The 24,411-nt window shown below is 43.4% G+C and overlaps 1 protein-coding gene across 6 annotated transcripts in view; it reads left to right on the top strand.

The window, feature by feature from the left end:
• The window catches only part of RHOT1 (ras homolog family member T1), a 57,531-nt gene extending 53,174 nt beyond the window's left edge, over positions 1-4,357 (top strand). For 4 of the 6 annotated variants that reach the window (XM_081110659.1, XM_081110657.1, XM_081110658.1 and 1 more), the window contains one exon: positions 3,480-4,357. In XM_081110659.1, the coding sequence (XP_080966785.1) occupies positions 3,480-3,597 (118 nt within the window). In that variant the 3' untranslated portion in view covers positions 3,598-4,357. Of the gene's footprint in view, positions 1-1,938; positions 2,083-3,479 lie in introns of all 6 variants that reach the window. The other 2 variants (XM_081110656.1, XM_081110660.1) reach the window with 1 other exon arrangement.
• The last annotated feature ends 20,054 nt before the right edge of the window (positions 4,358-24,411 follow it).

The raw sequence follows: 24,411 nt of genomic DNA, 5'->3' as shown, positions 1-24,411 counted from the left end.
ATTTTGAAAGAATTATACTTTTGAATTATGGAAGAATTATTTTTGCTTGAATTTAGAAATGAATTGGGAGGCAGCTTTATGAAACTGTTATTCTGCTTCTACTTGAGACCTAAAATGAGAAGCATGACTCAGTTCTTAATACTTATGAAATACAATTAAGATGGCACTCTTCTTTTTTTGTTTGTTTTTCAAATGTTAATCCTCACCCAAGGATATATTTTTCATTAATGAGAGAGAGAGAGAGAGAGAGAGAGAGGGAAAGAGAGAGCGAGAGAGAATGAATCATCAGTGTGAGAAAAAAATCATCCATTGGTTGCCTCACGTACACACCTCGATCAGGGATCGAACCTGCGACCCTTCGATTCACAGGATGACACTAACCAGTGAGCATGCCAGCCAGCAAGATGGCACTATTCTTATTCAGATGTTTCAGTTACCTAAGCAACAACAAATGTGCCATCCATTAGAAATGCTTTCTGTTCTGTAAATAGAGCCTTGTTGGTGCTGCTTTTAAATGCACATGGCATGCCGAAACCGGTTTGGCTCAGTGGATAGAGCGTCGGCCTGCGGACTGAAAGGTCCCAGGTTCGATTCCGGTCAAGGGCATGTACCTGGGTTGCAGGCACATCTCCAGTAGGAGATGTGCAGGAGGCAGCTGATCGATGTTTCTCTCTCATCGATGTTTCTAACTCTCTATCTCTCTCCCTTCCTCTCTGTAAAAAATCAATAAAAATATATTTAAAAAAATAAAAATAAAATAAAAATAAATGCACATGGCAAAGGCATGAAATAGTTCTCCAGGTAGCTTTCTGTGTCTAGAAGTGTGATTTTCCATGTCTAAAAGTGCCTGAAGCAACTACTGTAACATTAACGGAATCATTAAAATATATTTTGAGTTAATAGTTCAATTTTTAACTAGCTATATCTTGAGCATGTATCTATGTTGTTTGTATATAAATATGAACTGTTTTGCCTATGGAAGGTTATACTACAGCTTGGGGAAAATAATTACTATCTGAAAATGCAAAAGAAAACTAAGCAATAGTCAGTCAGAATACATTATTTTTTGAATGGTATTACTTTCTTAAAATACAACAAAAGGAGCTATGATCATAAGCTTCTATACTTGAATATTTATGAGAAATTATTTTGACTGATTTTAATGTGATTGCAGCTAGCTTTAATCCTAACCCCTTTCTCTCCCTAAGTTAAAAAATAAATGTAAAAAATTTTAGAAAAATCCTCCATCAGTGAAAATGCACAAAAATCACACAGACACCAAAGCTTGAAGCAAAAGCTCTAATGCACATTTAACCTATGTTCTCACTTTAAATTCTGTACATCTCTATTGACTTGGAATTGTAAACTTTGAAACCTTCATCATAAGATCATAACAGTCTATGAATTTGGAATGTTGCACTCAATTTTTCACAGATGTATGTTGTAGGTTTTGGTAGTCTGAAATTAGAAACATCTGTAAACATTCTGATTAATAGTTGTTAGCCTCATTTTGAATGAATACTTATGGCCACCACATGTTGTCAGGTACTGCTTAGGGCAGCGGTTGCCAACCTTTCAGACCTCACGGACCACCAGTTGGTGACTGCTGGCTTAGGGTATTGGTTTCAAGGGCTTCCCTTAGTGTTTTGGATATACCAAGATCAGCCTCTGAGGGATATGTAGAGAATGTATATTACAGCCTTAGGTTTCCTTGCCTATTATGCGAGTATTTTAAAGAGTACATATAGATAGATTTTTTTTTAAGTTTTGCAATTTGCTATAGAATACATTTATTTTAAATATAGAAAGCATAAGATGTATCATATAGGGTGGCAACTCAATTTCTGTGTGGGCTGTTTAATTGAGAGACGTTATTTTCAGTCTCCTTCTTTTGTGAGCTCTGCTGTGAACCGCAAACTGTGTGCATGTGTATAAAAGGTTAAGAGCCCGGGTAGCTGAGTGGGGTGCCATGCTGTTAGCAGACGACGAAGGCAGTATTACTCACCAGGTGCACGCCGTCAGCTCTGTTGAAGATTCCATCTTCATGGAGTCATCTCACGGTCCACTTTTTCTTGAAGCCAGGTAACATTTCCCACAAGCAGTGGGTTGTTGGCCTTGTTGGAGTTTTTCCAGCCGGAAAAACTCAAACCTAAGTAGTCTCCTCCCTACCTTTAAACAAACAAATCAATAAATAAAACATTGCCTGTTGAAAGGACTAATTCGAAAGGTGGAATGAATCTGTGTTATCACTTTGCTTTGCAAAATAATAATTATGTAAGGAGTGATTTTTTTTTTTAATAGAAACTGGGGAGGATAAGAAACCGGAGTGCTGAGTGTTGTTTTGCAGGGTGCCAAGCATGGAGCGCTCTGGATTGTAGTATAGTCTTGTTTCCAGGAATGTACAGATTGCATTTTGTGATAACTAATCTGATCACTCTTTGTCTATTACTGAGGCACAGTAGTTTTATACAATTTCTCTTCTTGGCTCTTAACTCTTTTGCATGTAACAGTGTCTTGGTCTTTTGATGATGTATGATTTTTGCTTCAAACCTGTTTGTTTAACTTAGTTGTAAAATAACCTGAACTAGACAGTCTCTCTGAGCTCTTAATTCTACATCACCTCAATTGTGTTCACTTAACTAAAACTTCAGTGATGCTTGAATAAAATGTTCCAACCTTTGCTTTAAAGCTTTATCCTCTTCATGGTAAGCTGTCATACTTGAGACTCTTGAGGGTGCTTAGCAGTGTTATTAACTGAGCATGCTCACAAACTCAGTTTGTGGTACAGGCTGTCCCTGTTCTTGTCATGCATAATATGGCTTTTTTTTTTTTTTACATCATTTACTTTTCATTCCATCATGTTACACTATGTTCTTTAGTTGATACCATTGTCACTGCCTGTCTGACTAATACCAGAGTTTGTTTGTTTGTTTTCCTTTCTTTAATCAGCATTAACCAAATTAATGCAAACTGGTAAATCTTCCCCACCCCCTTTGCTATTTTTTGGGTAAATTTTTATGGGGCTCAGTATTTCCAAAGTTGACTTTAAGCATTGCTCTTAGAAAAGTATTGTCACTTGTCGCTTAACTGCTTACAAGATAGCTTTCAATTCCTGGGGACTCAAAATTGCACATTAAGTTCCTTTCATTTTGAAGGACCATGGTGGTATTAAAAAGTGGTACGTGATTTGTCTAAGTTCTCCATTTCCCATGTGAAGAAAATGTATAAAAATTTAAATGTTGTTTACTCTCAAATCTTAGTTCATTGTAAAGACAGTTATTTTTATTGATGTCCACATTGCAAGGTAATGATCAACTAAGCAATGTACTTGTGGCTATACTGATAAATGTTTTTAATTAAGCATTACCGTATGCAATTAGCCTGACAAGTGTGCTAATACTTCCCTAAAAGTAGACTGTTAATACTGGTGTTTTCATACTAATCATGTTTTCAACATTAATTATATTTTCTGACTACAGGCACGTGACACAAGCTGACCTCAAGAGTTCCACGTTTTGGCTTCGAGCAAGTTTTGGTGCTACTGTTTTTGCCGTTTTGGGCTTTGCCATGTACAAAGCATTATTGAAACAGCGATGATTTAAAACAAAAAAATATTGGCCCCTACCAAAAACAAATACTTTTATGTACATTCTGAATGCTTTAAATTCTGCTAGAAATATTGACATATTTATACATGCAGAGTTACTTTATTAATTATTTGTAATTCGTGCATAAGAGTATTTTAACGATAGTTGTAACTGCAGTATTGGCTAGCATATGGAAAGAAACAGCTTAACAGCCAGACTAAAGTGGCTAAATTCCAGAGGCCAAAAGGGAATGTTTTGTAAATAATGTACATATTCAGGCAAGATATGGTCTCCCAAACTGAGTTCTAGAAATGATATTTCTAGATGTTTCTACATGGTATTGTTAGTGCTCAGTTGGCTCACTCTCCTAGGCTTAAGTCAGTTCAGAGATTGTATTTACTCATGGATCACTTATTTATTTACATTTACTCCGAATGATCTTTGGGTCCTTTAAGTACAGGAGGCACAATTTACCACTTTCTCTCCGTTTGTAAAAACAAACAAGTCATTGTCAGCTTACCAGCACAACCTTCTTTCAGTCACTTGGGTAGGCCAGCCTGGAAGCCACCGGGCTAGCTAGACAGTTGTATAACTGAGTGTGAGGAGCTTTAAGGAAGGAGGAGCTAAAGGCAATTAGAGGTGTTACCTGCGCAATTATGTTGCTTCCTTTGTCAGGATGTTGAATTTTATAGCCCTTTCAATCAAATGAGAAAAAAGATTTGTATATTATCAATGTTTTTAGTTCAAATAAACAGTCACCACTGCAACAATTGAATTTCCTCCCAAAGTGTAAATCATTCTACAAGGGCTGTGTCTGTCCTAGTGATTCAGCAGCTGCATGTATCATGAAGTGTTCTATGTCTGTCTGGGATAACCTAGAAGCAGCACTTTTTTAAATGGTAAAATAAGTCTAATGAATATAAACTCTCATGATAAACCTATTTTTTCCATCATTGACCTTTTCAAGTATTTAAATAAATGACCACTGTGTACTGTGATCCTGGGTTTTGTGTCTTACAAAGTAAATATTCCTGTATAGATGTAAGTGAAATCCTGTGCTTTCTATCTTCCTACCTTGAAAGTACTCATTATATATAAAAATATAATACTCATTAGGAAAGAAGACAAGTATGATTTGTGTGTATAATAGGAAATCAAAGACTAGATTGTTGTTTTCCTCAGTTGTTTTCCTCTGCACACACTTCACTAGTGTTGTTTCTACTATAATTCACATGTTTCTTTTCTCCTTTAGCGTGGACTTTCCCCCTTTGCTCTTCTGAGAAATGTTTTCTCATAAGATCACACTTCTCTTTTTTTTTTAATCTTTATTATTGAAAGTATCACATAGGTCTAGGTCCTCCTTTTCCCCCCAATAACCTCCCCCAGGCCCTCACCACCCCTTTGTCTGTGTCCACAGGTTATGCATATATGCATACAAGTTCATTGATCTCTTCCCACTCACCCTCCCTTGCCTTCCCTCTGAAGGACACACTTCTTGAGCAGCTACTAGCAGCATAACTTACTGGCTGTAGCCTTGTAAATAACATGTGCCCTATGTACTTGTGTACTTCTCTGTCTCCCCTCCCCCATTTTATTCCCAACTTGAGGAAAAGGAAAATTAAGTAAAATCTGGCAACTCCTCATTTGCATTATTTTCTGAGAGAATTCCATTTACCAAATAAATTTGTCAGTTACACAGCTTCCAATGACAGTTAACTCTTCCCTTCCAAGTTCTTCCCTGTTCAGACTAAACCATGAATATTTCTTATAAATTGTTGCATTTGTGAGAAACAGGGGCAAAAAGGTAGTTTGCCAGTAGGTAGAAAGTGTTGTGTTACTTATTTAGATTTTTCTCTCTTAGTCTTTTTATTTGAAAGTTTAAATGTCCGATTCACAGAAGACAGGCAGGCAGTGTCCTAGGTCTCCCCGCTCAGCCTAGCAGCCTCCTCTGCTTCAGTGAGGCCAGACAGGCAGGTTTGCAGAGGGAATGCTCCCCGGTGTCTCCTCTTCAACCTGCAGGCTCATGCGGATATTTTTCATTTCACATCCACTTTAGAGACTCGGGAATGCAGGGAGTTACGTGAACAAATACAGTAATAGGATTCTCCCAGCTTTAACATTTACTCAGAGTATGCAGCCGTAGGAGTACTAAGGAAATGGAAACTTTAGGATAGGAGATCTTTCACTTTGCACCAATTACATTATCTCTGAAATGGACAATTCTGAGAATGTTTGCTATAACATTTTAGTGAATAGTGAGGCAGTCATGTGAAGAAAGATCACTTTGAAGGCTTGCAGTCCTGTGGCATAATGGAATAGCTTAGCTTTACTGAGCACATCAAAGTCTGCCGTTTCTTTCCATTCATATAGCTTTCTCTTTCACATTTGACCAAAAACAGCAATAGTCCACATTGTGGAACTTAGAAATGCTGCAATGGGAGTAGGTTCTGCTGTCAGGGGCTTGGGGAGCACATAACCATTCTGACATGGCCTCTGAAGGAAGCAGGAGGAGGGCTGCACACGTATGTGCATCACCTGTCAGGGGCAGGCACCAAAATGACAGTGGACTGATGAGCCAGTTTTCTGCCCTCAGGGAAGGCAACTGAACAATGAATAACAGGGGGGAAACGGGTAAGGGCTCAGACTCTGGGTGGAGCATAAATCTTCCTTCAATAGTCCTCAGAATGGACCTGGTGTTAGCTTTGATGCCCTTTTGTTTGATTTGACCTAATAATAGTCGATATAAAACTATGCACAATTTAAAAAAAAAAGATATGCACAACTCTTCAAAATGAGTATGTGACCTAGTTTTCAAAAACATTTATTTGGCATTGTTCTTTCATTTTTATTTTTTATTTCATTTTTTTATTGGTTGATTTTAGAAAGAGAAACATGGATTTTTGTTGTTCCACTTATTGATGCATTCATTGGTTGGTTCTCATCCCTTAAAATTTTTTAAAATATATTTTTATTTTTATTGATTTCAGAGAGGAAGGGAGAAAGAGCTAGAAACATCCATGATGAGAGAGAATCATTGATTGGCTGTATCTTGCTCGCCCTCTATTGGGGATCAAGCCCACAACCCGGGCATGTGCCCTTGACTGAAATTGAACCCAGGACCCTTCAGTCCGCAGGCTGACGCTCTATCCACTGAGCAAACCTGGCTAGGGCCCAGCCTTTAATTTTTAATAGTCCCATGTGTTTTGTAGGAAGTTCATTGGGGGCTAGATACTTTTTGAGAAATATCACATGTCAAGAAACTAAATTTATGTTTAGAGTATGAGAATGCTCCACACAGGCAGCCTCACTCCAAAAACCTTGACCCCCGCCCCCAGATTCACAGCCCCAGTAGCCCACTTATTAAAACATCGAAGCTTAGCGAGTAAGTCTTATAACGCAATCAAAAGTCTCCATCGGTGAGAGCAAATGTCTGTTAACCTGTCTGGCCCTCCGCTGTATGGAAGTCTCCACCTGTGAGTATCACAGTAGTGTATGTCAGATTTCTCTAGTACATCCCAAATTCAAACACTGTCCCCTCGGCCCCCATGGCACACCCACACTTGTCAGACCATTTGTTCCAGTTATTTTCGATTCAGAAAGTGTGGGCACCTTATGAGAAGGCGAGATTTTGACATCCTTAGGAAACACTAACGGTACAGGGCCGTCTGGTTCTAGCTGTATTTTCCAATGACAGTGTTTGGTCTGTTGGTTTCATTTTCTCCTTCAGCAGAGACACTTGCAGAAGTCAGTGAAACAGACGTTGTCATTCCTTCTGGGTTTGGAAGCTGCATGTTGATGCACACCCAAGAGGAATTGCCAGTGTTGTCTTCATACACTGAAGAACCCAGAAGCCACAAGGACACGTTTTCCTCCTCCAGCATTTTCCCGTTGCTGGCTTACATATAAGTCTTCTATAATCAAATAATCCTTGCAAGTGTTTATCGGAATGATATGGGTGTATATGCTGTAATGGAACTTATGGGTTGCGGACTTTCTCTGTAGAGGGTCAGATAGTAAACATTAGAGACTTGCAGCTACTCAATTCTGTCCGTGAGAAAGGAGTCACAGACACCATGTCAGCATATAAGTCTGGCTGCATTTCTTTTTTTTAATTGATTTTTTAAATTTTTATTTTTTTAAAATTCTTTATTGTTGGAAGTATTACATCTGTCCCCTTTTCCCCCCATTGACCTCCTCCAGCCCGCCCTCTTTTTAATTAATTTTTAGAGAGAGAGGAAGGGAAAGGGAGAGCGAAACATCGAAGGGCTGCCTCCTGCATGCCCTGCATCCTGGGCATGTACCCCTGACTGGGAATCAAACCAGCAACATTTCAGTGCACAGGATGACACCCAGCCAACTGAGCCATACCAGCACCTGACTGCATGTCAATAAAACTTTACTCATAAGCACTGAAATTTGAATGTCATGTAATTTCCACTTGTCACAGTATATTCTTATTTTGATTTTTTTTGAAATATATTTTTATTGATTTCAGAGAGGAAGAGAGAGAGAAACATCAATGATGAGAGAGAATCATTAATCAGCTGACTCCTGCATACCTCCTACTGGAGGTCAAGCCCGCAGCCAGGGAATGTGCCCTGACCGGGAATGGAACTGTGACCTCCTGGTTCATAGGTCAACGCTCAACCACTGAGTCACACAGCTGGGCCATAAGTATAATTTTTATTTTTTTTTTAAAAAAAGAACTAATGTCTTCCCTTTCCACTTGTAAATCTTACAATTTTATTATATGTGCTGCCAAAGTATGCACCAAAATTTAAATCTTAAGGTGGTTTACCAGACCCTGCAGACCTGGCCCCAGAATTTCTTTGTCGCCAAATCTGCACTCTCCCATATACTACACTCTAGTCAAGTCCTTCAGCCCTAAAGATGCACCTTGTTCACTGTTGAGCGCTTTGTAGATGCTCCCTTGCTCTTAAACCCTCTCCTCTGCGTCTCAGGAGATCAAGGCCAGGCTGCCAGTTTCCAGGGGCTGCATCTTGGTGTTGAGGCTGCACCTGTCCACTTCCTGCCCCTGTTCTCAGCATGGCATTCCTGCCCTCACCTGTGCTTTGTCCAGAGACCATCTTCTTGACTCTAGAGATTCCGTTAAAGGTTTGTAAGTAGAAGATTGACATACAACGCAGGTCTTGGCAAATTGCCCTTTCCCCTGTCGCTGAGAAATTGAACCTAGGGTAGCCGGCCAGTCTCCATCCTGCCTGGCTGTGCCTTACTGAGGCTCAGATCTTTGCCCCACCTGCCACACTCCTGCCTCAAGGACCAGGGCGGGTACATAGTTATCTTGCTTGTGTCTAACTTGATTTTTCTTGATTTATGCAACCCTTTCTTGAGAAGCAACTGGATTCAGTCACTGCAGCCATTGTGGAAACACTGGCTAGCAGCCCTGAAAACTAAGTGAGCTCTCGGAGGTATTGGGAATTCACTGGGTTATAGGTAGAGTAGAAACACATGGACTTAAGACCTAAGACCCAAGTTTGAATCCCAACTTGGCCACATTCACTGTGAAAATTACTTGCTTTTTCTGGCTCTGTTTTTCTCTCTATAGAATGAAGAGTAGGATCATTGTGCACATTCACTGAGCTCTGTCCTTGGAGGGTGTTATTTCACCTTCCTCCTTCCCCCAATAGGAAATCTTTGTCCCACCCCAAGCACCACAGGGTGGCAAGCTTCTACCCCTTCTACACTTGAGCAGAGCTGCACCATTGCGTCTGGGCAAGCTGGAGAGGCATGGGTGACAGCCAGGGTTTTCTTTTCCCTAGGTGTTTGGAAAAAATGCCTTGATTAAGCTGTCTTGAGTATTGGGGCCAATAAAATGTCCCTCACCCCATTGTCTTGGCAGGCAGCACAAGTCGCTGAATTTCCTATCCTGCTGCCTACTTTCTCAGTCTCTTCCTGGCTGTTGTACCTCCGCTCAACCTATGAAGTATCAGCACATCCCAAGGTTCTGTCCTGACTTTCCTCTATTTTTATTTTTATTGATTTCAGACAGGAAGGGAGAAGGAGAGAGAGATTGAAACATCAATGATGAGAAACAATCATTGGCTGCCTCCTGCATGCCCCCTTACTGGAGATCGAGCTCGCCACCCGGGCATGTGCCCTTGACCAGAATTGAACTGGGACTCTTCAGTCCGCAGGCCAATGCTCTATCCACTGAACCACACCAGCCAGGGCCCCAGAAGTGGAATTTAGACCATGTGGTAGTTCTAATTTGAATTTATTAAGGAACCTCCTTACTGTTTTCCATAGTAGCTGCACCATTTACAGTCCCACCATCAATATACTAGTACAAGGATTCCCTTTTCTCCACTTCCTTGCCAACATTTGTTATTTCTTACCTTTTTTATATTAGCCATTCTAATAGATGTGAGGTGATGTCTCATTGAGGTCTTGATTTGTATTTTCCTGATGATTAGTGAAATTGAGTATCTTTTCATGTACCTGTTGGCCATATGTATGTCCTCTTTGGAAAAATGTTTGTTCAGATCTTCTGCTCTTTTTTAAATTAGTGTTTGTGGGGCTTTTTGTTTTTGTTTGTTTTTGCTGTTGAATTACACGGGTTCTTCATATATTTTGGATATTAACCCCTTATAAGATACATGATTTGCAAAGATTTTCCCCCATTCATTGGGTTGCCTTTTCATTTTCTTGGTGATTTTTTGTTGTTGTTGCTCTGCAGAAAGTTTTTAGTTTGATGTAGTCCCACTTGCTTGTTTTTGCTTTGTTGCCTTTGATTTTGGTATCAGATTAAAAAATCCTCACCAAGACTAATGACAGGTATCTTATTCCTCTGTACTCAGTGCCTAGAGCAATACTTGGCATATAGTTGGTGCTCAATAAATATTTTTGAATGAATGAACAGGCAAATAAATGAACTTAAGGCTATTTGTCTTAAAACTCTATGGAAATCAGTGCAACTTTTTGGACTGAGTGAGGATATACTAGTAAAACTCAAGTGAAACCCAAATATTCTGTAATGAGATACCTCTTGACAGCTGAGCTATGGCCTCAGCAAAATCAACTGCAGAATGACAGGGACTAAGATAATTCAAAGATCATAGGCCTCTGAACTTTCTTCTAGTCATCTGGTCGACAAGACTCTTTGGTCTGAAGTCAATGATCTCTTTCCTACTGCTACTAAGGAGGATTCTATACTGCTTGGTCATTCAGAAATGCGTATTTGGAAGCTCCTGTGTATAAAGTGCTGGGCTGGGTGTCATGAGAAATAAAAATGAAATAGTTATGGTGGGGGAGTATGCTATATCTATATAGGAAGATTTTTATCTTCTAAGAGGTAATATGTAAATAAGTGTCTACTATTTAGGTGGAAAAAGATAAGAACTATAAGAGGTGAAATCAAATATAATGGAAAATCAAGCAAAGGGCAATGATCTCAGATTGAGGAACTCCCAAAAAGCTTTATGGAAGAGGTTTTATTCAACTTGGACCTCGAACAATTCATACATAAGTATTTAGTTAGTTTCCTTCGAAGGAATTCAGGTGCTTGTGTGCCTTGTACTACTGTGGCTGGAGATCAGCAATCACCTCTTCGAAGGAATTTCCTCCAGCGTGGTGTGCAAAAACTTAGACACACACTTCCATAAAAAACGTCAAAGTAGGCCCTAGCTGGTTTGGCTCAGTGGATAGAGCATCGACCTGTGGACTGAAAAGTTCTGGGTTCGATTCTGGTCAAGGGGGCACAAGCCCGGGTTGTGGGCTCGATCCCCAGTAGAGAGCGTGCAGGAGGCAGCTAATTAATGGTTTTCTCATTGATGTTTCTATCTCTCTCCCTCTCCCTTCCTCTCTGAAATCAATAAAAATATTTTTTAAATGTCAAAGTAGCAGCTGAATTTGAAATGGACTTAGAATAGAGGTTCATCTCAAGCAGCATGAAAGCTGTGTTCACCTGTTAGGTAGAAGTGGCTGTGGAAACATGTACCCAATTATAAGCCGAATGCAGATACATCGTCTTACATTACAATCTAGGACCCTGCGACATTTTGGGATTCACATTTTGGGAGTGAGAGTTACTGTTGACCAGAAGTGACTTCCAAAGCCCAAATGAAGACGCTCTGCCTGCCCAGCAGTCGGTGAGAAAGAATTAAGAGAAGCATGTCACTGGCCAGAGAGCCTTTCTATGTGGCCAGGGCGGTGGAGATCCCACAACAAGGGACCTGGGAAGCTGGCCAAGGCCCCTCGCCCTCGGGTGTCTCCTGGCTGGCCTCTCTGCCAGGGGAGCCACCTATCTTTAGAGCGCCCTGCTGCACTGACTTGGCTGAGCTTATATTTGTGCTGGATCAAATTTTTAAACGTCGTTTCTCTTTGTGAATCATGCCTTTTAGGATAGGACGTGTGGTTCTGGAAGGCGTGAGAGGCAGGGACAGCTGCCGTTGTTGCTTCACTGGGTGCTTCTTTAGAGAAGGAAGGCACTGTCTTTCGGTCACCAACCCAACATGGTTTCTGGTCTTTAAGCTGCATTCCTAGAAGGATTAGTGTTCACCTGCTGCGTCCAGGGAACAGACCCAAGTGCTGCTTACAGTGTATTTTCACTAAAGATCTCAAGAACATAAAAGACCCCTGGCTGGGTAGGTCAGTTGGTTAGAGTGTTATCCCGACACGCCAAGGTAGCAGGTTCGATCCCTGGTCCAGGCACATAGAAGAATCAACCAATGAATGCATAAGTGGGTGGAACAACAAACTGATGTTTCCCTGTTTTCTCTTTCTCTATCTCTCCCTCCCTCCCTCCCTGAAATTAATTTTTTAAGAAGGACATAAAGGAAATCCCTAGATTTTGACACTACAAGCAAATCTAGGTCTGGGGCATTGACAGATAAGGATTTAGGGGAGCAGGCACTCGCCTCAGGTCAGTTCACATGTGCAGGGGTCCTTGGTGGGGTGGTAGCCATTTCTTTCCTCTTTGTATGAGATTTCAGAGGTGCTTTGCCCACTTAGCCATATTTGTTCTTAATGCCCTAGCTGGTTTGGCTCAGTGGATAGAGCGTCAGCCTGCAGACCGAAGGATCCCAGGTTTGATTCCAGCCAAGGGCACATGCCCGGGTTATGGGCTCGATCCCCAGTAGGGGACATGCAGGAGGCAGCCGATCAATGATTCTCTCTCATCATTGATGTTTCTATCACTCTCTCCCTCTTCCCTCCTCTCTGAAATCAATAAAAATATTTTGTTTTAAATTTCCAGCCAGCAGCTTGAACTCCCATTTATTTTGTAGGCAGGATGGCTCTATTAGGGTGCCCCTTCTCAAAAAATAGAAACAACAAAAAAGGTAACAAATCCAAGAGAGGGCATGGCATTATAGCAGACAAGGGTAGAATGCTTGTCACAAAGATAACCTATTTTGCTTATTAATGAGTCTCCTGTCTTTTGACTTCTCAAGGTCCTGGAGTAACAGGAGCCTGGCTGGCAGTGAGCTTGGGGATGGGGGGAGCCCTACATGTGCTTCAAGCAGTGAGCAGTTTGAAATGGAGGCCAAGGTAGTGATCCCTTGATTAAGAAATGATCCCTGCCCTAGCTGGTTTGGCTCAGTGGATAGACCATTGGCCTGCGGACTGAAGGGTCCCAGGTTTGATTCCGGTCACCGGGTTGCAGGCTTAATCCCCAGTAGGGGAAGTGTAGGAAGCAGCTGATCAATGATTCTCTCATCATTGATGTTTCTATATCTCTCTCCCTTCTTCTCTGGAATCAATAAAAATATATTTTTTAAAAAGGAAAATAAGCATAGCCCTGTTTTCCCCAGTATGCCTCTTAAAATAAGCAAAATCTTTTAAAAAAGAAAAGTGATTCCTAGTAGAGGAGGGTAAAGGGGGATAAATGGTGATGGAACGAGACTTGACTTGGGGTGGTGACTGTATAATACAATATACTGATGATGTATTATAGACTTGTACACCTGAAAACTATATCATTTTATTAACCAATAAATTCAAAGAAAGGTAAAAATGAAAGAGAAAGAAAGAAAGAAAGAAAAAGAAAGAAAGAAAGAAAGAAAGAAAGAAAGAAAGAAAGAGAAAAGAGAAGAGAGCCCTAACCGGTTTGGCTCAGTGGATAGAGCGTCGGCCTGCGACTCAAGGGTACCAGGTTCCATTCCGGTCAAGGGCATGTACCTTGGTTTCGGGCACATCCCTAGTAGGGTGTGTGCAGGAGGCAGCTGATCAATGTTTCTCTCTCATCGATGTTTCTAACTCTCTATTCCTCTCCCTTCCTCTCTGTAAAAAATCAATAAAGTATATTTAAAAAGAGAGAGAGAGAGAGAGAGAGAGAGAGGGAAGGGGGAAGGGGGAAGGGGGAAGGGGGAAGGGGGAAGGGGGAAGGGGGAAGGGGGAAGGGGGAAGGGGGAAGGGGGAAGGGGGAAGGGGGAAGGGGGAAGGGGGAAGGGGGAAGGGGGAAGGGGGAAGGGGGAAGGGGGAAGGGGGAAGGGGGAAGGGGGAAGGGGGAAGAAGGGAAGGGAAATTATTCCCAAGCCGTTGCAGACGGCAGTACAGCACAGGAAATCCTGGTTTGCCAGATGAGAGGTCTGTGTGCCCGTGTGCTTCTGCCTTTAGGGTACAGTCCAAGGCCCCCGGGGTATGGGGGTACTCAAGCTTTTTCTCTTTTTTTTAATATACTTTATTGATTTTTTACAGAGAGGAAGGGAGAAGGATAGAGAGTTAGAAACATCGATGAGAGAGAAACATTGATCAGCTGCCTCCTGCACACCCCCTACTGGGGATGTGCACGCAACCAAGGTACATGCCCTTGACTGGAATCGAACCTGGAACCCTTCAGTCCGCAGGCTGACGCTCTATCCACTGAGCCAAACCGGTTAGGGCTCCTCGAGCTTTTTGACCTCTTGCCAGGACAATGGAGAAGTGTTTAGAAACACCAGGATTTGCTAGGTGTCAGGTTTCCCTGCCCCATACACAAAGCCCCAGAAGGAAAGAGCAACTTAATTCGCCCCTACCAGCAATACTGAAGAATACTCCCCAATACACACACACCTCAGGCTCACCCACCTGCAGCCTCTATGGGAATCCTGACCCTCGGAGAAAAACTGCTGACCTACCACTACGCCCATTGCAGCTCTGATGAAACGAATCAATCCTTTCTTTGGGACCTGTTCGTCCAGCTCCATTTTCCTTCCCTTCCTCTATTTCTAGAATCCTGAGAGCGTCACTGTTCACTGTTTCTACCCATCATTATTAAGGGAGCGAGCGATATGGAAACATTCCCATGGTAACAGTTTCATCTCAAAATATCTGAATGCTATTAGCGGCCTCCCCACTCCAGGGAAAAGTCCTCACCCGTTGACAGGTCCTCTCGCTGCAGCAGGCCTGCCCAGATCAGGAGCAGAGATGGGAAAGCCCCGAGAGCCAGGTGTGTTTCTTAGCTGACTTCACTTCCCAAAGAGGAAACATTTCAAAGATGTTAAAGGATAGGCTCTCACACTGAGCAGCTGGAAGCCCCGAGGATTTCTCTGGAGGAATCGTCCCATGAGCTGGGCCAGCACAGACGTTTCCGAGCCCGCATGCCGCACTCTTACTGCAGAGCAACGCGCGGTTCGAGCAAATTCAGATGTGTGCGCTGATCACCGCTGGCAGGCAGGGGGAGAGAATGGGACAGGGAGGCATTGTGCTTTATATTCGTGGTGTGGTGTGCGTTGTGGCAGGCAGGGACCTTTTCATATGAAGTGGGTGCGGCTCAGTGGTTGAGCGTCGATCTATGAACCGGTAGGTCACGGTTCAATTCCCGGTCAGGGCACATGCCCGGGTTGCGGGCTCGATCCCCAGTGTGGGGCCTGCAGGAGGCAGCCAATCAATGATTCTCTCTCATCATTGATGTTTCTATCTCTCTCTTTCTCTCTAAAATCAATAAAAATATATTTTTTTTAAAAAAAAATGGGAAGATGGGGCGATAGGGCACATTTGTCTTACACGGGTGTATTATCTCACGGTTTTGGTGGGTCAGAAATTTGGGGGCAGTTTAGTTGGGTGGTTCTGATTCAGGATCTCCCATTAGGTTGCAGCCAAACTCCCAGCCACGGCTACAGTCGTCTGAAAACTTGACCAGGGCTTGAGGGTCCCTCTCCAAGATGACTCTCTCACATGGCCTGTTGGCTGGGGGCCTCCGTTCTCCCCACTGGGGCCCCTCCCCACCGGGCTGCTTGAGTGGCATGGCAGTTCCCTTCACCCCAGAGACGGAGGACAAGGAGGAAGCCGCATTGTCTTTCATGTCCTAGTCTCAGAGGACACACATTGCTCCTGCTATATTCTGTTTGTTAGAAGTGAGTCACGCCCTGGCCACACGGCTCAGTTGGTTGGAGTGTGGTCTCATGCACCAAAAGGTTGCAGGTTTGGTTCCGAGTCAGGGAGCTTATGGGAAGCAACTGGTCGACGTTTCTCTCTCTCTCTCTCTCTCTTTCTCATTTTCCCTTCCCTTCTCTCTAAAATCAATAAAAACATATCCTCAGATGAAGATTAAGGGGGGGAAAATGAGTCACTAAATCCAGCCCATACTTAAGGGGGAGAGAGTCAAACTCCACCTCTTTTTGTAAAATATATATATTTTTTTATCGATTTCAGAGAGGAAGGGAGAGGGAGAGAGATAGAACATCAATGATGAGAGTTAATCATCCATCGGCTGCCTCCCAAACACCCCCCATCCAGATTCAAGCCCAAAACCCGGGCTCGTGCCCCAACTGGAATCAAACCGGCAACCCTTCAGTGCACAGGACAACGCTCAACCACCTGAGCCACACCAGCCGGGGCAACTTGGCCATCATTTCCCACTCATCAGGAGCATTTGGCACATTTGCTTCCTTCTTGAACACACTCTCTTCTTGGCTCCTACACTCTTTAATTTTCTTTCTGCCTCACTAGCCACTCTCTCCTTTGCTGGATTCTCCTCCTCTATCTGATCATTTAATAACAGAGGGCTCCAGGGTTGTGTCCTTGATATTTTTTCTACCTTTTCTCAGACTTTTTGATGATTTCATTTCTTCCCTGAATTTAAACACCAGCTGTACGCTGAAGACTCTCAAATTCGGATTCTCTCTCTATCTCTGGATTCATGTCTACTGTCTACTGGACAACGTCACATGGATGTTGAATGCATATCTCAAACTTATGTTCAAAAGCAAACTTTTGATCTGTTCCACCAAAACCTGCTGCTCCCACAATCTTCCCCATCACTGTGAAGTGCAACTGTATCCTTCCAGTTGCTCAGACCAAAAATCTTGGAGTCATCCTTCTTGGCTCCTTTCCTTCTCTCCCTCCCTCCCCATTCCCTGGCCTTTCTCCAGCTGGGATTGTTGTAACAGCTTCTGACTGATCTCCCTGCCTCCCCCTTGCCTACCTTCAGTGTGTTCTCGACACAGCAACCACCTGAGAGTTTTATCGTGAACAGATGTTGAATTTTGTCAGATGATTTTCTGCATCTATTTGAGATTATTATTTATTTTTCTTTTTTTGTCTAGTAACGTGGTAAAATGACATTGATTGTCAAATGTTAGATCAGCTTTGTCTTCCTGGGATTAACTCATTTGGTCATGATCCATTATCCTTCTCATATATGTTAGAGTTGATCTGCCAACATTTTAAGAATGGGCCAACCTGCCCTGGCGGTGTAGTCAGTGGTTAGAGCGTTGATCTACACACAGAAGGATTGTAGGTTCAATCCCTGGCCCTGGTTGGGGCACAAGAGGCAACCAGTTGATGTGTCTCTTTCACATCAATGTTTCTCTCTCTCTCTCTTTCCCTCCCTTCTTCCCTCCCTTCCACTCTCTCTGAAGAGCAATGGAAAAATGTCCTCTGGTGAGGATTGGCAACAACAATAAAAATGTGTGAACCTATATTCTTGAAGGATATTGGTGTATAATTTTTTTTCTTACAATTTCTTTTACTGGTTTTGGTCAGGGTAATGCTGAGCTCTTCGAATTAGTTGAACAGTTTCCCTCCTCTTCAATTATCTGAAAAGAAAATATGTAGAATTGATATTTACTTTTAGCCTACCTTTATATTTGAAGTAAATTTCTTATAGAGAGCATATAATTGGGTTGTAGGTTTTTTTTATCAAATCTAACAATATCTCTTTGCTTTATTTTGTTGGTTGCTTTAGGCTTTATAGTATATATCTCTAGCTTATCTGCATCTGTCTTCAAGTGATATTATATACCACTTCACATATTATATTATACTAGAGGCCCTGGCTGGCAATCAGGGCCGATCTGTGAGGTGACTGGCGGGGGAGTTGGGGGGGGGTTCCCCCTACTAGCACCCACTTTAGCCAGCCTGGCATTGCCCACTCACCGGCCCCACACCCTGCCACCACTGCCGGTCGCCTCCCTCTGCAGGGCGACTGGCAGGTGATAGGGGGGGCCCCCGCTGGCACCCCCCTTGGCTGGCCTGGGGCCTGCGGGCTGGGGGCAGCTCTTGCATTGAGCATCTGCCCCCTGGTGGCCAGTGCACATCATAACCACCAGTGGTTCCGCAGGTGGTAGTTCCGTCGTTCAGGCACTTTGCATATTAGGTTTTTATTATATAGGATAAGAGTCTTACAACTGTATACTTCCATTTCTCCCCTCCCGGCCTTTGGGCTATTGTCATCATATATTTTACTTTCACATGTAATAAGCCTCATGATTCATTATTATTATTTTTGTTTTAAGAGATTGATTATCTTTTAAAGGTATTTAAATAAGAAAAAAGACCCATACTTAAGTACCCATCCATTATTCCTGGTGTTCTCTGTTCCTTTGTATAAGAGCCATATTTCTGTTTGATATCATTCTCCTTCTGTCTGTCTTCTTTAACATGTCCCAGGATGCAGGTCTGCTGGTGATGAATTCTTTTAGCTTTTGTATGTCTGGAAAGTCTTTATGTCGCCTTCTGTTCTAGTGTCATAGTGTGTGTGTTTTTCAGCGTTGTAAAGATCTTGCTCCACCACCTCCTGGTTCGCACTATTTCTGTTTATAACTGCTGTCGTCTTATTTTTATTTCAATGTACATAATGTGTCTTTTCCCGCAGGCTGCTTTTATGATTTTCTCTTTATAACTAGTTTTAATTTATCTGATTAGGAAGTACCTTTGTGTCTTTTTCTTCATATTTCTTGCACTTGGGATTTATTGAGGTTCTTGTGCATTTACAGTTTTCAACAAATTTAGAATTTTGACCATTATTCCTTCCAATATTTTTTCTGTTCCCCACTTTTCCTGAGACTACATATGCTTGATGTTTTTCCACTGCCCCCTGACACTCTATTAATGTTTTCATTTTCCCCTCTGTATTTCATTTTAGCTCCTATTCCTGTCTTCAAGTTCAGTCATTTTTTTTTCTTTTTCTTCTGTTAATCCTATCCAGTGTATTGCTTATCTAGACATTGTAGTTTTCATCTCTAGAATTTAAATTCAGGATGTGTGTTGTTGTTTTTTTATATCTTCAAAGCCTCCCTTCTTTCACCCTTGCCCATCTTGAGGCTTTTTCAACACAGCCAGACTGGTTCTATTAAAATGTCACATGCTATTCCCTGGCTCAGAACTTTCCAGGGGCTTCTCATCTCATTCAGATAAAAAGCCATAGTTTTAAAAAAGACTGACAAGGCCCTGCATGACTTCATCCATTACTTCTCTGGTTTTATCTCCTACCCTCGCTTCTCTCTATCTACTGTGATATCCTTCTGTTCCTGGAATGTATGCGGTATGCTTCTAACCCAGGGCCTTTGCACATGCTTTTTACTCTGCCAGAAATGCTCATCTCCCACATAACCACATGCCTTACCCCTCATTTCCTTCAGGGTCTTACTCCAATGTCACCTTCTCAATGAGGCCTTCCCTTTTACCGTATTTAAATCTTCCATTTCTGCTCATACAGGTACTTCCTATCCTGCGTCCTTGCTTTAATTTTCTCTACAGCTCTCATCACCATCTTACATACTGTACTCTTTTCTATAATTACTTTTGTTGTCCTTAATCTCTTCAACACTGTAAGCTCTATGAGGGCAGAATTTTGGTCTGTTCTTTTTCACTGCTTTACTCTTAGCTCTTAGCAGTGTACCTGGCACATGGTAACCACTCAGATATTTGTTGAGGGATTGCATAAGTAAGAGCCTGTAGGTGGATGGGAGAGTATAATAAAAAAGGGGAAATCAGCTCATTTTATAGAGCCATTTCTAAAGTCCCTTTCACATATTTAATGATCTTAGCCAAAACGTGTGGTATGACCATCATTACCATTTTAAATATAACAACTATGGCTAAAGGAGTTTGAATAACCAGCCACAGCCCCACTAAGTAGCAGGAGTGAGACTTGAACTCATGCCCTCTGCCAGATGCCATGATTGAGGTTAGTACCCAGTCAGCAACGGCCTTAAGGGACAGACCTTAAGCTCCTTTCAGCTTTGATTTTGCTTATGACCATTTCCCCGAGGGACAGAGCGGAGCTTCTGCCGCAGACTCGGTGCAAGCAACCCCACCTTTCTGAGTTAGAGCATCCTAAGAAAACTCCAGCACACCACCTGCAGATGCCCAGGAGAGCCTGGGACTTATTTTTAGCCAGAAAGGGAAAAGTGCCGCATATCTTCTAGAAGAGTTGGCAGCTGGCGGGCTGCTGATGCAGCTGTGCTTATGTAAGTGGGTGGCAGAGGAGAGCACGAGGTTAGAAAGGAGGCAGGAGGTGCTGAGTCCACCTATGCACTTGCTGATGCTCTCCGATGTCCAAAGCCTTCTGTTGGGAAGTTGTGAGTCAGCAGGTATTGCTAAGGAGAGAGGTCGTGCAGACGGTGTGGAGATCGCAGAGAGCATGGGAGCAACGGAATCCCCCGAGTCAAAGTGGTCCCTTAGAAGATCTGCCCACTAGTTCTTGGCCTCTTCCCACCCTACTATCAAGGAGTAAAGAAAAGCACACAAGCTCATTCAAATGGTACAGCTATAAAGCCATATTCATCTGATTGGGCCATATTGCTCAGGTGTGCCAGTGAACACAATCTCTGGCACGTCTTACTACAGAAGTTGTCAGGTCATGGGATCCTGTTTTCTCATAAAGGCAACAGAATTTGTCTGTTTGTTTTTGTTAATCCTCACTCGAGGATATTTTTTCCACTGATTTTTAGAGAGACTGGGGGATAGAGAGGAGGGAGAGAGAGACAAGAAGAGAGAGAGAGGGAAAACATCAAAGTGAGAGAGACACATTGATTGGTTGCCTCACCCATGCCCCCCGACTGGGGATGGGGATTGAACTTGCAACCCAGATATGGGAATGGAACCCAAGACCCTTTGGTTCACGGGCTGATGCTCTAACCATTGAGCACACCAGCCAAGGCAGAATAAAGCTTTCAAAGGAGTCAGCTGTGGGCTCTCTTGAGAACCAAGTTAAAACTTTTTCTAGGAGAGATTTTTTTTTGTACATTTAATTATTAATTTTAAAATATAAACAAAAGTAAAGCCCTTAGTATGAGTCCTCAGGTGCCCATCCCCCAGCTTCAACAGTGCTGTTTCATCGGCTCCCCCACCCACTCAAATTATTTTGAAATCTTAGCACATCATTTTATTTGAAAATATTTTAGTGCATGCCTCTAAAATAGAGGGAATCTTTATAAAATTGACAACCATAATATCTTCACAGTAAAAAAAAAAATTCTTAAGGTCAAATATACAGTGTTCAGATTTTCCTAATTGCCTAAATAAGTGTTTTTTTCCCCTCTTCATTTAAATCAGGATCCAAAAGAAAGTTTATCTCTTCCCCTCTCTCCTTGGCAATTTATGGCTGAAGAAACCGGTCATTTGTCTTGTAGAGTTTTCCACAGTCTGGATTTTTCTAATCGCATCCCTGCAGTGTTGTTCAACATATTCCTCTATAAATTTATTTCTGTGTTAACCAGTACCAATTTGTGTCCTGTAAATTGGTGGTTAGATCTAGAGACTTGATCGGACTCAGTTTCAAGTCTTTGACAAAAATACTTCATCGCTGGTCTGTGTACTTCTCTCGGAGGTGGTGAATGCCTGGTTCTCTTTGTGATGTTAGCGGCCTGAGATCATTGCCTAGACCCCATTAATGGGCTGATACCTAATGAATTTTAAGAAACAAATGTGGCTGCCATGGCTAACACATTCAGAAAAGCATTTCTTGAAAAGTGTATTGTTTGTTATTTCCCAGTCATGACCACAGCCCTGGAAGTTTGCCCTGGTGGCTGCACCCTGGGCTGGTCCAGGGCACTTCAGGGAACTTGTGCCCCCTGGGCTTTGTGTGTCTGGCAGCGCTGCGGGGTGTTGTGGCGGTTATTGACCACTAGAGGACACTGTGGCTCCAGGACTTCATGTGGTTCCCAGCCGGTCCGGCAACTCCAAGGCCTCTCCGAAGGCCAAGCCTTCCTGTGCATTAAGGCGCCAACTGTGTGCCTCTAGTACATGGAGGGGAGCGATGAAACAGGTCACATACAAAGTCCTGTGCCGCCACTGCTTCCCAAGGGCGTTTCTTTGTATTTTCCTTTAAAAATCAATATAGAGGTCCTCCTCCAACTGTTGGAAACCATGTTAGCCTCCTGCTGCAAACGGCAAATTTGGTTATTTGGTGTTAGATTTTTTTTTTAAAACCACAGCTGCAATAGATGGGCCTTTTGGAATGTGAATGTATCCAAGAAAGATGCCAAAGTGTATTCATTTCTGAACTAATTTATTCATTTATTCAACACTGAATATCCAGGGGGAAAGGGAGGGGAACTGATATTTACCCAAAGCTATTCTCTGCCAGGCACCGTCCCATCCTTTCACCCACATCCTAGCAAGATGTGTCAAAATTACCCTCATGTAAATCCAAGGAAACTGAGTCTCGTTGAGCCTAAGTGGACTAACTTACTGAAGGTTGTCTTGTCAGTGGCAAATGGAGGTCTGCATGAGTAAATATGTGTTTTCCACTAAACCCTCCATGCCACGCTGACAGCATGGTCCTAGGAAATAGAGGAAGTGAGGCGATTACGGAGGCATCCTATCCTTATGGAGGTCATGACGTGACACGGAAGTTTCAACACACGGACAGATAATTACAGGCCCCCTACACTCAGGGCACCCTCAGGACACACGGCCTGCTGCTGCCCCTGGGATGCTGTCCCTCAGCAGGGCAGGGGGCACTGCCCACTAGTAAGAGGGCATCACCGGGGCTCTGCAGGAGCAGTATCTTTATGTCGACTGCCCACTCCCTCTCACCCTACCTGCCCTATGACCAAGGCTTTTAGGGGCACCTGGGTGGCTCAGGCTATGACCACCAATTCACCTGGAGTCCGTGGCAAAGCCAAGCCAGACGCAGCCCCCACCACTCACAATCTGTGGTTTCCAGGAGGACGACAAAGGCAGACACGTTGGTTGTCAGGCAAAGACAATGACTTGTTGAAAATTCTGTAGCAAATCATTTAAATGCCCTTCCAGTTATTTATATTTTCAAACCCACTTACCCACTCCCAGCCTCCTTCCTATTGCCTCCTAGCTCAGCCCTGGGGCACAATAGCATGCACATAGAGCCCACGCTGTATAATTGACTAAGTGCGGTCAGTTACTTTCGGGAGAAAGGATGACAGCTGGCAGCTGGGAGAACGGACTCATCGGCTTGAGCTGGGAAAGAAGACACAGGTGGCAGGTGTCTAAAGAAGCAAAGCTAGGAGTGTTTGGGGAGATCCAATCCTGAACGCCACTTCAACCTCAGGCAATCACAGCATCAAGGTTCTGGGAAGAGGACGGGCGTGGGGGGGCGTGCTTCAAGCCACCGCCCTCCTCCCAAAGAGCCCAGGATAATGAATTAGCCTTCAGCTGGCGGCTTTCCTCTCCAGTGAGAGGCCCTCCCCCGGCAGACCATCCCTCTGAAAATACAGTCATGCCCCGAGAGCCATCTGACAAATGTGACCGTCCTTTCAGCATTTCTGGTATTTTCCTGACTCACAGCCCCTTTTTTCCGGGATATAAATTGTTGCAGCAAGCCAAGCCAGCAGAAAGCTACTGGCACCTCACAGGCTTTCCCTGAGCCTGGTTAACCCCATGGTTCTCAGCCTATGAGACTGCTCCCAGCTAATGGATGTCTTGGATGTATGCTTCTCCTCTCTGCTGTTCACGTGCATATTGGAGTATGCAGAGCAGGCGTGTGGGCTGCAGACCAGAGCTGCAGCAACCACATCGAGAGGCCGGGGGAAAGCACATTTCCGTTGCAGGACGTCCTTCACGGAGAAGGGACAGGTTAACTCCATTTCTCTGCAGAGGACTTGGACAGCTCCCCGAGGAGCCACACAGGCCGCCACAGCTGTAGGAGAGACCACGTGTCTGACCACACGCAGGAGGATACCCAGCAAACCCGGACTGCCCACGCCAGCCAGCCGGCCGCTGGACCCCCTCCTGCACAAAGCCACGTTCCTCCTCTGACTCAGCCTGATGGTGTACAAGGCTGGAGAATTTGGGGTCACCTTGAGGTGATCTGAGACAGCCTTTGATTTCCAGACTGATTCTAACTCAGAGAACAGATAAAGGCAGGAGATGGGAAGGGAGACACCTGTTAGTCTCTCATCTGCTTGGTGATATGCTCTATGGACAGGGAGGCCAGGAAGAGCCATCAACCATCAGCTCCCTTACCTCCATCCGGGGAGAACTGGATTGCTCCTAAGGGGTGGGAGAGAAAGCAGTCAGTGCAAAGACCCCCGAATGTCACCATCGCCCTAACAAGGCACAGGCAGTTTCTCTGCAGCTTCACGTAATTCCCGCTTCCCTGCCTAAGTACATGCAGCTCCCTCTGACTTGAACACATGAAGCCTCATCCACCTGGTGAACCCCTACTTGGTCTTTTAGG

Source organism: Myotis nattereri (assembly GCF_964212035.1).
Source record: "Myotis nattereri genome assembly, chromosome: 16".
Lineage (NCBI taxonomy): Eukaryota > Metazoa > Chordata > Mammalia > Chiroptera > Vespertilionidae > Myotis > Myotis nattereri.
This window is presented reverse-complemented; position numbering and strand designations above follow the sequence as displayed.